Genomic DNA, 14,188 nt, shown 5'->3' on the forward strand with positions numbered 1-14,188 from the left:
GTTTAGGAATAAGGTTAGGTTTAGGCATAGTTTTACAGAGGTTACGTTTAGGAATAAGGTTAGGTTTAGGCATAGTTTTACTGAGGTTAAGTTTAGGAATAAGGTTAGGTTTAGGCATAGTTTTACTGAGGTTACGTTTAGGAATAAGGTTAGGTTTAGGCATAGTTTTACTGAGGTTACGTTTAGGAATAAGGTTAGGTTTAGGCATAGTTTTACTGAGGTTAAGTTTAGGAATAAGGTTAGGTTTAGGCATAGTTTTACTGAGGTTACGTTTAGGAATAAGGTTAGGTTTAGGCATAGTTTTACTGAGGTTAAGTTTAGGAATAAGGCTAGGTTTAGGCATAGTTTTACTGAGGTTAACATTAGGAATAAGGTTAGGTTTAGGCATAGTTTTACTGAGGTTAACGTTAGGAATAAGGTTAGGTTCAGGCATAGTTTTACCAAGGCTACGTTTCGGAATACCTGTTGGCGACCGTTCCGAGGGTCGTCGGATTTGACCCGGGGCGAGCGTTCTTGTATTCGTCAACAGCCAATAACACGGTGAAGAACTAGCAAGCACATTTTATTTAGGAATATACCATTTCTCCTTGACAACAGCTGTTTGATGTTTGGGTGGCAGTTTCTCAGGAAGTAAAGCTGCAGTCCGTAAATCGGAAAGTTACTGGTTCGATCCCCGACTCCTGATGAACTGATGACAATGAACAAGCTAATTGCTCCTGTGCGCTCTGTTGGAGCAGAATGCTGCTCCTAATAGGATGGGTCAAAATTAGCCCATTAACTCTTTGACTGCCAGAGTATTTTCATAAAGTACTCCCCCAGTGCCAGCAATTTTCGTGTTTTTTTATTTTTATATTTTGAATTTTTCTCATGAAAATAATTTAAGGACACATAATGTAAAGACCCAGCACAAATCCGCCACTAGGGCGCAGCACATGACAGCTTTGATCATGTCGTTGGGTCTCTCTCACCCTTCTTCATAGATTAGACAAGGAAAAACATGAAAACGGATGTGACGTCCCCCCCATTGTTTTGATCAGCGAAAATTACGTTGTGATATACGACGGCGATGACTGATCGTCACCCAGACCATAGATTATAGAAGAGAAACTGTCCGTTTGTCCGTCATACCGTGTGAAAGACCGTTTATTTACCTATTTTGGACGAAAATGACTGGGGAAAAGAATCAAAAACCGGAAACGGAATCCAGGTCATGAAACCGGATGCAGATGTCCGTGAAGTAAGTGGAACTCGAGAATAACATTGAATATTAAGCAGCATAGCGCAATCAGAGATTAAACAATAAACGCGCGTCCAGCGCGTCGAGCGCGTCGACGGCCAACTGGACAAAGTAGCACTTGACGCGTTATCGCGTCGTCCGCAGTCAAAGAGTTAAGACCGGGAACGCATCTGTGTCATTTTAAGATGTCTTTGGCTATTCAAAAATAGCAGATATACTATGAGCTTGTAGATCTGCTATTTAAATTTGTGCAAATCTTTGAATATGTATGTTTTAAAGCGAACATTTTGAACTCCGATCCGTGCTTCTGGGGGTTCCCTGGAACAACATATTTTGAGATGGGGCTCCGCGGCCAAATACATACTGTATCATTTTGGGGGTCCTTGGCATGAAAAACGTTTGAGAACCACTGATATTATAGCAACATAGGTTTTTTCAATAACTGTTAGGATTTAGAAGACATTTGTAGAATCCCAAGAAGCAAAGATTTGAGTTAACAATGTTTGCTTTAAATTAATATATATTCAAAGATTTGCTCACATTTTCAAGATAAAAAAAAAAAAGCAGATCTACAAGCTCATAGCGCAGCACTCAGTGCCGCGCTATGAGCTTGTAGATCTGCTATTTCCTTTATGCCCAAAGAAATCACGGTCTTATTGGGTTAGAGAAGCAATTTCCCTTCCAAGGATCACAATTTCCCCCCTTTTCTTCGATACAATCCAGCAGAGAAGACTGTGTCGGTTTTCTGCCTCCGTTTTTCCCCATTATCAGGACCACAGGTCATCTTGCTCTAACATTTTGTAGATTTGCAGGCTTGCTTTAATCCAGCTGCTCATCTTGATTTGTTCCCACCTGCGTCAAGACAGTTTAAATACAAATCTTGTGTTCTGACAGGCAGACTTCAACATGAGACCATAGTTGGCTAAGGATATGTTACAAGTTAAAAAATATTTTTGTCAGCGCAGGTCTCATTTTGAACTCCATCTTGAGCCTGTATATAATTGGTTTTGTATGAGTAATGTATCCGTATCCGTGTATGTAAGGATAACCATATTATTTCACAAAGTGACTATTAACTTGTATTTTCTTAACATAGCAGCTAAAGGACCTGTTTGAATTGGCTTTTAATTTGACTTTTTGTGGGTAGGTCAAACATGAATATTTGAAGTTTTTCAGAAAACTTAGGTCAGGATTTAGAAGGCGTTTTTAGAATCGGTATCGGGTCTAAATGGGTAAAATAAAAATCGGTGTTTTTGACAGGCAGACTTCAACATAATAACCAGAGAGAATATGTTACAAAGTAAAACAATATTTTTCATCAGCGCAGGTCTCATTTTGAATTCCGTCTTGAGCCTGTATATAATTGGTTTTGTGTGAGTAATGTAATCTGTGTATGTAAGGATAACCACATTATTTCACTAAGTGAATATTAACTTGTATTATCTTAACCCATTAAAACCGGGAGAATCATCTGTGTCATTTTTAGATTTGAGCTAAGAAGCATTATTTTACACTTTGGCTATTCAAAAATAGCAGATCTACAAGCTCATAGCGCGGCACCGAGTGCCGCGCTATGAGCTTGTAGATCTGCTATTTTTGAGAAATCGTGATTATTTTTTTGTTGCAAATCTGTGAATATATATTTTTTTGGGTCCTTGACATGAAAAAGTTTGAGAACCACTGACATAGTAACATACGTTTTTTCAAAACGAGGGAGAGTAGTTTTTAGAAGACATTCTAAAAACAGACATTTTGTAGAATCGGCCTCAGGTCTTAATGGCTTAACATAGCAGCTACATGACCTGTTTGAATTGGCTTTTAATTTGACTTTTTGTGGGTAGGTCAAATGCCCCCCCCCCCCCCTTTTGCAACGCCGCTGCGTTCTAGCTTCGTAGAACAAAGTAGGAAAGGCTGAAAAAGGCCAGTGACTCACTGGAGGTGAGCTCTATTTATAGCTGCAGCGCTGTGATGACTGCCTGGCTTTATCAGTGGAGGTTGTGGATGACGCACTGCCATGGGGGGGTGTGTGTGTGTGTGTGTGTGTGTGTGTGTGCGAGAGTGTGTGTGTGTGTGTGTGTGTGCGAGAGAGTGTGTGTGTGTGTGTGTGCGCGCGCACAACAGGTGGTTACAGCTTTATCTTGATGTGAGGAACAGATTCTTTGTTGTAGCAGAATCTGTTGTCCACTGCTGCAGTTTGTTAACCCGTTCAATCCAGGAACGCATCTGTGTCATTTTAGATTTTTTTTGGCTATTGAAAATCAGCATTTTTTTTTAGATGGGTGTCTGCGGCCCAAATACATTGTTTTCCTAAATCCTAAGTATGTTGCTATATCAGTGGTGCTCCAACTTGTTCATGCCAAGGACCTCCAAAATGATTTATTTGGCCGCGGACCCCCCATCTAAAAATATGTTGTTTCATAGCGCGGCACTCGGTGCCACGCTATGAGCTTGTAGATCTGCTATTTTTTTAGATCTTAAAATGACACGGATGTGTTCCCGGTCTTGATGGATTAATGTGCTGTCAGTGATTTTGTGTGTGTGTGGGGCAAGGACATTCTCTCCTCACGAGTCAGACGAGACGAGTTAATCATGGCATGACAGACGTATGGTCACCCTTAGTATTGAGGACAATTTCACCATCGGGTGTCACTGTCTCACATTATTGCTAAAGTACAATCAATCAATCAGTATCGTGTAAGCATGAGTACGCCAGCTGTCAAATATATCATTATCTCCGCCAGACCAATAGGCCCGGGAGGTGGATATTATGTTTTCACCCCTGTGTGTGTGTGTGTGTGTGCGTGTGCGTGTGTGTGTCGTTAATCTTGGACACCCCTGGACTGATCGGCGTCAGTCCAGGGGGGCTAAGGACTAACCTCCACCCTCATTGTGCCGCTATAACAGGCTGCGTTATATTTTGGCTTATAACCCTTGAGCTGTAGGTTACAATCAAAATTCATCATGCAAGTTCCTGAACAGCACTTGAGTATGGGTCTTCTCGGATCAACACCGGTATTACACATAATGATTTACAGACCTGGGACCCGTGGTGGTTGAATCAGAACCCATTTAAGTGTCTTGCTCAGGGGCGCTTCGACACATACACTGGGTGAAGAGAGGGTCAAAATGGTGTCTTTCCGATTCTCAGACGGCCTCTCTGAAGGTTCAAGGTTGTACTTATATAGTTATAGTATAGTTACATCTTGTGTACAGGTACATAAGAGTAAAACGTATTTTTGTTCGGCTTCCTCTCTCTCCAGCTACAGTATTATCTGTAATTATTTCAGTGCATATTGGCTTCCTCCTCGTCCATGAATCATGAATTACCTATTTGGTTCTATGGAGCCTCCCTCGTTTACATAAATGCTCCAGCACAAAATCACCTCCCCACCCCCCGCCTATTTTTAGCCACCTGTCGGTTTCAAGGTCAACCAGGAACCTGCTGTTGCTAGGTAAACATCGGAGAGGGGAGCACACACCGTTGTTAGACAGACTATGGCCTTTAGTTTGACTGAGGAAACGCTTATCGGCGGTGCCATTCATGGGTTTGTAACTTGGACACAACTGTGCATTCTGTAAAGCTGGTGTTAAAAGACTAAATCATGGGGCGCCCGTTGGCCCAGCGGTCTAGGCGCATACCACATAGGCTGGTAATCCAGTCTGACAGTGTGTCGCGGGTTCGACTCCCGATCTCGACGGCCTTTGCTGCGCGTCATCCCCCCATCTCTCCCTATTTGCTGTCAGCCTACTTTCCTCTCAAATAAAGGCAGAAAAAGCCCCCAAAAATATCCTAAAAAAAATAAAAAATACTAAATCATTTTGTTGGGAAAAGGAATGTAATATTTATTTTTTTCCGTTAATTATGGCTGTCATAAACTCTTTGACTGCCCCGGACGGGAATTCCCGTCCGATGGCTCTATGGCTATCATGGCCAATGACGGAAAGACGGAAATATGAAAAAAAAAAGAAATTGAAAAATTATTATTATTATAATTTTTTTTTTGATTTTTTCTGAATTTTTTTGGTATTTTTTTTGGTTTTTTTGGTTTATCTCAAAGGAACTAGGAGATAACGCTATCCAAAAAATTGCTGCTCCATTCACTTCAATGTTAAAAAACAAACAGAGGAAAAATGCACCTTTTTCCTGGCAGTCTGGCAGACACAGTCTGAAATAAGTCTGGCAGTGAAAGAGTTAATCAATCTTGCATATTGTATATTTTATATACAATGTAATATTGCTGCCACACACCAGGGACACCACATCCATGGTGATTTTGGCTCACAATAGTTGGGAATTTCGAGCGACTACAGTATATGGAACTCGGTAAAACCGAGCTGTGCACTACTTTACGGCCCTCAATATCTGGAATGTTAGATATCTGGACATGTCTGCGATTCAAAATCACTCGGTATGAAATGTTTCGTGACCAGCACTGAAAGCAGAGACGTGCTACAGCCAATGAGAGCACGGGACAGGTGGATGCGGGTGCAATTGTTTGATTGTGTAAAGTTATTTTTTAATCTATATTTCCACTGAGATTTCTTGACTTTGGCAGTCACAAATGATCATGAAATGACTCATTCGAAAAAGTATTTTTAATGAAAGAAAAATAAAGAGGTTGGGAAGGGATGACATTCCCTTATTTTTTTTAGCATTGTGCCATGAATCTATGGTCTGTTTCTTACCAGTGTTGAGCGTTCAAGATACTCCAATTTAGGCATTTAGCAGACGCTTAATCCAGAGCGATTTACAGTAAGCAAGGACACAAGATAAGAAATGGTAATCTAATAATAAAGTAATACATAAGTAAACCAATAATCTAATGATAACTAATACATACGTAAACCAAGAACCTATCAGCCTCTACATTGAAACTATACACACTATAGGATGACAGGTCAACAATGACCTGGCATCTGTCTACATAACATGCTATCCAAGTTGCATTTTAACCTTTGCATAAGCCTGCGAGGTCGTCGAGGCTAGGGCTTCACCAAGTGAAAATTGATCTAATCTATCCTGGGATTATTACCACCTTTTGCCTGCCTTTTTATCCATGCTGCTCATCCATGTCGGGTAGTAAAAGGAACATTTCTAGACACTTCGATAATACATGCATGCTGCTCCGCTGTGTGGGATGAAAATCTGTCACCTGGAAAGCCAAGAACGGAGAGATCATTTCCCTAATCTTTCCTGGTCTTTGTGTGCAGCTGAACCCATCTCTTTCTAGGCAGCGTGTGATATTTTAACAACCGCAGAGGTCTTCCCATTAACCTTTTTTTGCGTGTAGACTTGTGACACCCTGTGCTGCACTGCTGACTGATAATTGTTTCTAGTTACAATGTAACACACTCAGTGATTTAGGACCACATCAAACATGGCATTTGCCTCCCATATCATGTTTTCCATATTTTTTCGATATTTACTGTCACTTCTGTATCGTGTGTGTGTGTGTGTGTGTGTGTGTGTGTGTGTGTGTGTGTGTGTGTGTGTGTGTGTGTGTGTGTGTGTGTGTGTGTGTGTGTGTGTGTGTGTGTGTGTGTGTGTGTGTGTGTGTGTGTGTGTGTGTGTGTGTGTGTGTGTCCGCCATCACGTACATGCTTAACCCATTAAGACCTGAAACTGATTCTATAAATGTCTTCTAAATCCGAAAAGTTTTCTGAAAATACGTATGTTTCTGTATCAGTGGTACAGAAACATGTATTTGGCCGCGGACCCCCATCTCAAAACATTGTGTTCCAGGGACCCCCCAGAAGCACAGATTTGAGTTACAAATGTTCGCTTTAAGAATATATATATTCAAAGATTTGCACAAATGTTCAAGATTTTTCAAAAATAGCAGATCTACAAGCTCATAGCGCGGCACTCGGTGCCGCGCTATGAGCTTGTATATCTGCTATTTTTTAATAGCCAAAGAAACTAAAATGACACAAATGTGCTCCCGGTCTTAATGGGTTAATACAGGATGTGGTCAGATATTCAGTAACATAGTCAAACTGGTAAATGACCTGATAATGATGTAGCTATAATTTCCCATCTAAAGCCCACATTATCTCGTACACAGCATTCATATTCCTTATTCTCACCTTCTCCATAAGTTGCAATTCTTGAATCATACTTTTTCCATTTGATTAAATCTGGGGTGGGGGTGGTACTTTATTTGCTTCAGTGCTGTGAGTTTTTTTTTTTAATAACCTCTTCTATGAACATCTTACCGAAACATGTTTAATTAGTTTTACTTTCACCACATTGCCTTCAGCACGGAGAGATTCATAATACAACTTTATTTGTATAGCACCATTCAAAACTGTTACTAAGTGAATGGAGCAACACATGAAGCAAAATACACTTGTAGAAACAACAGAGGACAGACAACATGATGGATGAATTAAATGTTCTTTTATATTTAGAAATCATTTCTGGAGTCAAGAAATATCTGTGTTAATTTGCCAAGCAAAGGCCCTGGAAAAAAAACGTTTTGTGAATTTCATTAAACATTTGTTTCCATTCTTCATCTGTTATTTGTGTTCCCAACTCTTCCACCCATTTTATCTTTATACTACCGATGTGTTTATTCTTTCCCTTGTTAAGATTGTATACACATTTTGAAATATGTTTGATCTGTTGCCATCCATCCAGTGTTTCAATGGGCGTAGGTAAAAGAAAATTCACTCTTTGTTTTTTGTCTTCCCGTATGCATTTCCTGAGGGTGTTATCCCATTTCTTCTTAATGACATGGGTGATATACAGTTTAGGGCATTCACAGAATAGTCGAATATTCGAATATTCGAATATCAAACCGACTATTCGACTATCAAACCACTATTCGACTATTCGAACTATTTTTAGATTTTCTTTTTTTTAGTGGCTTTTCTAGAGCAGACACGCAGCTGTGAGCTCTGGTGTGACGTCAACTCGCATTCCTTGAGTCGAGTCATCAATGTAATTGAAAAAAAAAAAAAAATAATAATAATCGACTATTCGAATACTTTTGGGTCGAATAATTCGAATACCATAAATCACTATTCGTTAATGCCCTAATACAGTTGTTAGTTTTTTGGAAAAATAAGTGTAGTCATCGTAATGTATGTCATGTATACCAACGCTCTAGAGCAGTGGTTCTCATAAACTTGTCCAGGACCCCCAAAATGATATGCATTTGGCCGCGGACCCCCATGTCAAAATATTTTGTTCCAGGGACCCCCCCAATAGCAAAGATTTGAGTTACAAATGTTCGCTTTAAAAAAATATTCTATTTCAAGATTTGCAAGATTTTTCAAAAATAGCAGATCTACAAGCTCATACCGCGGCACTCGGTGCCGCGGTATGAGCTTGCAGATCTGCTGTTTTTGAATAGCCAAAGTATAAAATGTTTAAAGTGGTTAACATTATTGTGATGCTATATTTTGCAGGTGTTATCTCCCCTCTCTGTTCTTGTTAAACAACAGGATGTATCTTGTGCTTATTGAGACTTCCCTCATTTGTCTTGCAGGGAAGAAACACGACATCGAGTTTTCTCGCCTGATCTACCAGGTCCAAATGGGCCTGGAGAGGAAGAGATGCGCTCAGATCAAACAGGAAGACCACGAGGAAGGGGAGGAGGTCCAAGAAGCACAGACTGCAGGTACCATGGGGAATAAAAAACTTCGTAGTGTTCTCTCCAGCTAACTGTATAGCTGACTTTCCTGCCTTGTCCAGCACTTCTCACAGTCATAGCTGCGTGAGTGCAAGCAACTAGAGTTCTCAAATTTTGCCCGAACCCGACCCGACGTTTTCGGGCTCGGCCGGGCTCAAAATCTATGCTAATTACTCGGGCCGGGCCGAGCCTTGGGTTCTGTGAAGAAAATAAATAAATAAATATTACCCCAAAAAGACATTTCAACTGCCCCCTCTATTAGGCCGACGGAAATAGCAGTGGATGTGTTGGATGCAGTTCAAAGTGAACTTTACTCAGGTATCTAGTTTGTCGCTTCCTAGCCCGAGTTATTAAAGAAAAACAGGCGACAATGGCCAAAAACTCAATCGAAAATCGGCCAAAGTGGATGTTTTCAATATGTTTTGTCCATTATCTCTGGAACGGAAGGTCCAATCTGCTCAGTTCAAAGCTTGTTGGATGTCTGACTTTCAGGACATTAAGCACATAATGACACAATTTCTGGGGGTTTTCGGGTTTTCGGGCCTAAAAGTATGGTAACCGTTCGAGCCGGGCTGAGCCGAGCCTCGGGCCGGCCCAGTTAGGGCCGGGCCTTAATTTTCAAGCCAGTTGAGAACTCTACAAGCAAACCCCCCAAAAAAGGTGCCCATTTGCACCATGGACAGCGACGCTCTCACAAAACACACACAATCCAAGTTTTAAACCATGAGGAATTGCTGGGCTGTTGTTCTAATCAGAGATGTAAGGCTTTGGATTTTAAATGAGACGGACAATAACAATATATTATTCTTCCTCTCAGCCTCTCTCTCTATGGTGTAGGCAACACATCTTGGAATAATAATAATGATTCCTTGCGTTACAATTGGGCCTTTTGCGCCGCTTATGGTGATTAGGGGGATTCTATCTCTCATTGCTTCCCGCTGCCTATCTGAAGTATTGACATGATGATACATCATTTCCAGTGGTGTGAAGTAACTAAGTACATTTACTCTGTACTCTGTACTTAAGTGCAGTTGTGAGGATTTTTTTTACTTTACTGGAGTTTTTCCAATTTTCAATACTTTTACCTCTACTCCACTACATCTCAGAGTCAAATATTATACTTTTTACTCCACTACAATTATTTGAGAACTTTAGTTACTAGATTTTTATTATTATTACAAAATATACATTAACCACTTAGCGACACGTTGTGAGCTTGTAGATCTGCTATTTTCAAAGCAGTTTTTATACAATTGGAAACTTCTGAAATGGGACCTTTCTGCATAATGAGTACCAAATATATGTTAATGCAAATTACTTTGTACTTTTACTCAAGTACATTTTATATACCAGACTTTTACTTGTAAAAGAGTATTTCTACATTGTGGTATAGGTACTTTTACTTAACCCATTGATACCTGGAACGCATCTGTGTCGCTTTAGATGTCTTTGGCTATTCAAAAATAGCAGATATACAAGCTCATAGCGCGGCACCGAGTGCCGCGCTACGAGCTTGTATATCTGCTATTTTTGAAAAATCTCGAAAATATTTTTTTTAGATTTTTTTTCAAAAAACTGTTAGGATTTAGAAGACCTTTCTAGAATCTTCTCAGGTCTTAATGGGTTAAGTACAAAATGTGAGTACCTTTTCCACCACTGATTATTTCTCTTCCTTTAGTGCAAGCTGCAGAGCTGAAGGACAGCGCCGACTTACAGGACCGCTTATTCCTGACGTCGGATGAGACTGGAGGAGAGAGTGACGCCACCTCCATCAGCAGGTGAGCCCTGGTTATCCATTATCCAATCAAGAGTAATAAAACTACATCGTGTTGCCTCATGTAATTTTGTCAAATGATGTGTCAAAGTTAATATCCAGGCCCCACTGAGGGTGGTGATATGCTATGTGAAATCTGTACTATAATGCTGAGAAATGGACGCTGAATAGAAATCAGAAAGTTACGTAGAATGCCCAGGTTTCTTTATTGTCACATGAACTCTACTATACAGCGTAGCAACAGGGCCTATCCTATTATATATTAAGAAAACCTCTGTCCGTCAGTCAGTCTATCTGTCTTATCCTCATTATTCTCCCTCCATGGGTTGAGCAATTGATCTGAACTTGTACACGGCCATTGACCGAGACCTTGAGGAAGCCTGTTTTTCACTTTCACCAAATTAAAAAAATGATCCAGAGATTTGCTGCTCCATTCACTTCTTGGTTAACGTATTACTTAAAACGGCTGTATCTCAGCTCCTGTGCACTTTTTTTTTTTACTATGTATTTCTGGCCCAGACATGTTATTTTCAAAGGCAGACAATTAATGTCAACGAGGTCGCGATGACCTCATTGACATTTGTGAAACCACACAGTGAAACTAGAGGTTACGAATGTAACCCCGGTTTTAGTAGGTTCGGAGTTTACTACTCACTATGGGATATCAGCGCCCTCAGACGATGACACAGAGCAACACACACGCTCCCGACGCCAATACTGATTGGCTAAGGGTATGTCACGAGTGCGGAAGACCCGGGAGTATAAAGCTCCCTCGTGACGTAGGCTCTTCCTCTTAACATTCTCCTCTCTGCATGCCAAATGCGCACAGAAAGGGGTGTCTGGTGAGTAGTAAACTCCGAACCTACTAAAACCGGGGTTACATTCGTAACCTCTAGTTTTACCACGGTTCTCCGTTTACTACTCACTATGGGATTCATAAACCCCCCTTGAGGTAATGAGCCACACAACCCTGACAACCCCGCACGTCCCTCAGCTCCTAGGTCACGTCCCCCCTGGACGTGACCTATGGCCCCATGGGCGCCCCCAACCCACCGGGCTGGGATGCGGGATAGATAATCAAGCTAGGCCCTGACAGACTCCAGAGTCTGCCTATTTACTAACAGGCAGACACAAGCCTGCCTCATAACTCAATATGAGGAACAGGGCCCCATCTCCTGGGAGCCAGCCCAGCTGGTCCCACGGAAACCCCAGAGGAAGTCGAGAAATAGGGAGAAAGCCCCAAGCCTACTCCCTTCCCTCCACTGGCCTGGAGGCAGCCGCTACGCCTAGGACCGCGCGCGCCAAGGATGACGCCGCCACGTCCAGGCTGTAGAAAACCGCAAAAATCGATTGGGACGACCCATTTTGCGGCTGCACAGATCTCCTGGATCGAAGCTCCCCTGTAGAGAGCCCAGGATGTAGCCATGCCTCCAGTAGAGTGAGCCCTCAGACCCTCCGACAGGGGCACCACTACTCACATAAGCCAACCTAATGGCATCTCGGATCCATCTAGAAAACGTTGCCTTATTGACCGCCTTCCTCTGAACCCCAAGGCCCAAAAGAGACAAAGAGCTACGTCGATGAGCGATTGGCCGCTGTCTTCTGACAATAGAGCTTCAACTCTCACTGGACAGAACAATGCAACCGCCTATCCTCCGCCGACACGAAGGGAGGCGGATGGAAGGCTACCAACTCACCCGGATCCGGGGCCACCCCGGTCCTGGTAACGAACGTCAGGTTAGGTTTAAGCAAAACCCTCCTGTCATTGTTAAAACACTTCATGCACTCCGGACTCATCAAGAGTGCATGCATGTCACTGACCCGTTTAGCCGTAGACAGGGCCACCAAGAGGACCGTTTTGAGACTAAAGATCCTCAGATCCACAGACTCAAAAGGCTCGAACGATGGACAGCATAGTGCCTCCAGCACAACCGTCAGATCCCAGGCTGGGAACAGTGGCCTGTTACCCGGCCTGGCTCTCCTGGCGCCGCACAAAACCGGCGCACCAAGGGGTGCTGGCCCACCGTCTTGCCATCGAAACTTCGTGGCAAGCGAAATGGCCGCCCCAAAACACCTTCACTGTTGAGAAGGATAAATCCCGATCTAGCCTTCTCTGCAGAAAGTAAGAATGCTACACATCGAGGCCTGGAAAGCCACCACCACTGGTGACTGTTCCAACCCCCATCTGACCTCGTAAGCATTCCTCGTGGACACGGCCCTTGCGCCCTGGATGGTAGCCATCACGTCAGGGGGAAGGCCACACAAGCTCAAATTCACCCTCTCACGGGCCAGACCCATAGGTCTAGGTCCTGAGGGCGTCCCCCCTCCCTGCCGCAGCAAGTCCCTGCCGACAAGGAGGGCCCAAGGCACGTCGTGAAGGAGAGGAGTTATCTCCTGACCTCTACGTGTCCCATGCTGGGGCCACCAGCAACATCAACAACCCTCGGAGCCTGACCCTCCCCCACATGGGGAGGATCAGCTCTATTGGTGGGAAAGCATAAAGCAGTTCGTTCAGGAGGCTCGGCACCTGGAACGCCTGAATGGACGCGAGACGTGAGTCGCATCACATCGCCATCTCGCACGCCAATCCGTCCAACACCAGGGAGGCCAAACCTTCCTGCTTGTTGACATAGCACATGGCCGCGGTGTTGTATGTTCTGATAGAGACAGAACAACCCGGAAACCGAGCACCGAACTGTTTGAGAGCGAGGAAAAACCCCGTGAGGCTGGCGTCCGTGGTGATGACCTTCTGTGATATCACAGCGCCTATACTGACCCCTTGGGACAGAAAAGCCACCTGCGACCACGATCCGAGTGTCTCCACGACACCCTGGAAACACCACCACTAGCTGAAAACCTGAGGTGAGTGGGATCCGAAGAGCCCGCTGCCACCTCTATACAGGTCTCATGTAGAACCTGCCCAAGCGGATTAAGTGAATGACTGAAGCCATGAGACTCACCGCCTGCATGCCTAGTTTGTAAGTGACTTGACGCCCTACGCGAAAAGACCTCACACAAGCTAAGACGCTGTCTAACCTGCCCTTGGACAGCCGCGTTCTGAGCGTGTTCGAGTCCAGCGAGATCCCCCAGAAGGTGGTCCGCTGAGATGGAACCAGAACGCTCTTCTGGACGTTGACTGTGAACATAGCGACGTCAGGTGGGAGAGGGCCACGGCCGTGTGCCGTGCCACCTCCTCCTCTGAGCCAGCAATTAACCAGTCGTCGAAGTTAAGTCGACAGACCGATCCCCTGTCGCCGCAGTGGAGCTATGGCCGCATTGGTACACTGCACGAGCACTCGCAGGCTCAATGACATACCAAAGGGAAAAACCGTGTACTCGTACACTCCCCTTTGTAGCCGAAGTGCAGGAATTCTCTGTGTGGAGGCCAGACTGGAACGTGGAGGCAAGCAACCTAGAGGTTGATGCCCGCCCATCAGTGCCCCTGATGTACCGTTTTGCAACAGCTTTTACGGTCGTCAACAAAGAAATGGATACTTGTTGAGGCCCTTCAGATTCAGAAAGGGCCGTACGCCCCCCCCC

At 43.6% G+C, this 14,188-nt stretch overlaps 1 protein-coding gene across 1 annotated transcript in view; it reads left to right on the forward strand.

Annotated features, from left to right (window-relative positions):
- The window catches only part of rad18 (RAD18 E3 ubiquitin protein ligase), a gene marked incomplete at its 3' end in the record, with an annotated part of 93,689 nt that overhangs the window by 50,986 nt on the left and 28,515 nt on the right, over nt 1-14,188 (forward strand). Inside the window, exons 10-11 of the mRNA XM_080424263.1 lie at nt 8,731-8,862; nt 10,553-10,652. Coding sequence (XP_080280389.1) covers nt 8,731-8,862; nt 10,553-10,652 — 232 coding nt within the window. The remainder of the gene's footprint in view (nt 1-8,730; nt 8,863-10,552; nt 10,653-14,188) is intronic.

This window comes from Gymnoscopelus braueri, assembly GCF_963280865.1.
Source record: "Gymnoscopelus braueri genome assembly, chromosome: 3".
In the NCBI taxonomy this organism is placed as follows: domain Eukaryota; kingdom Metazoa; phylum Chordata; class Actinopteri; order Myctophiformes; family Myctophidae; genus Gymnoscopelus; species Gymnoscopelus braueri.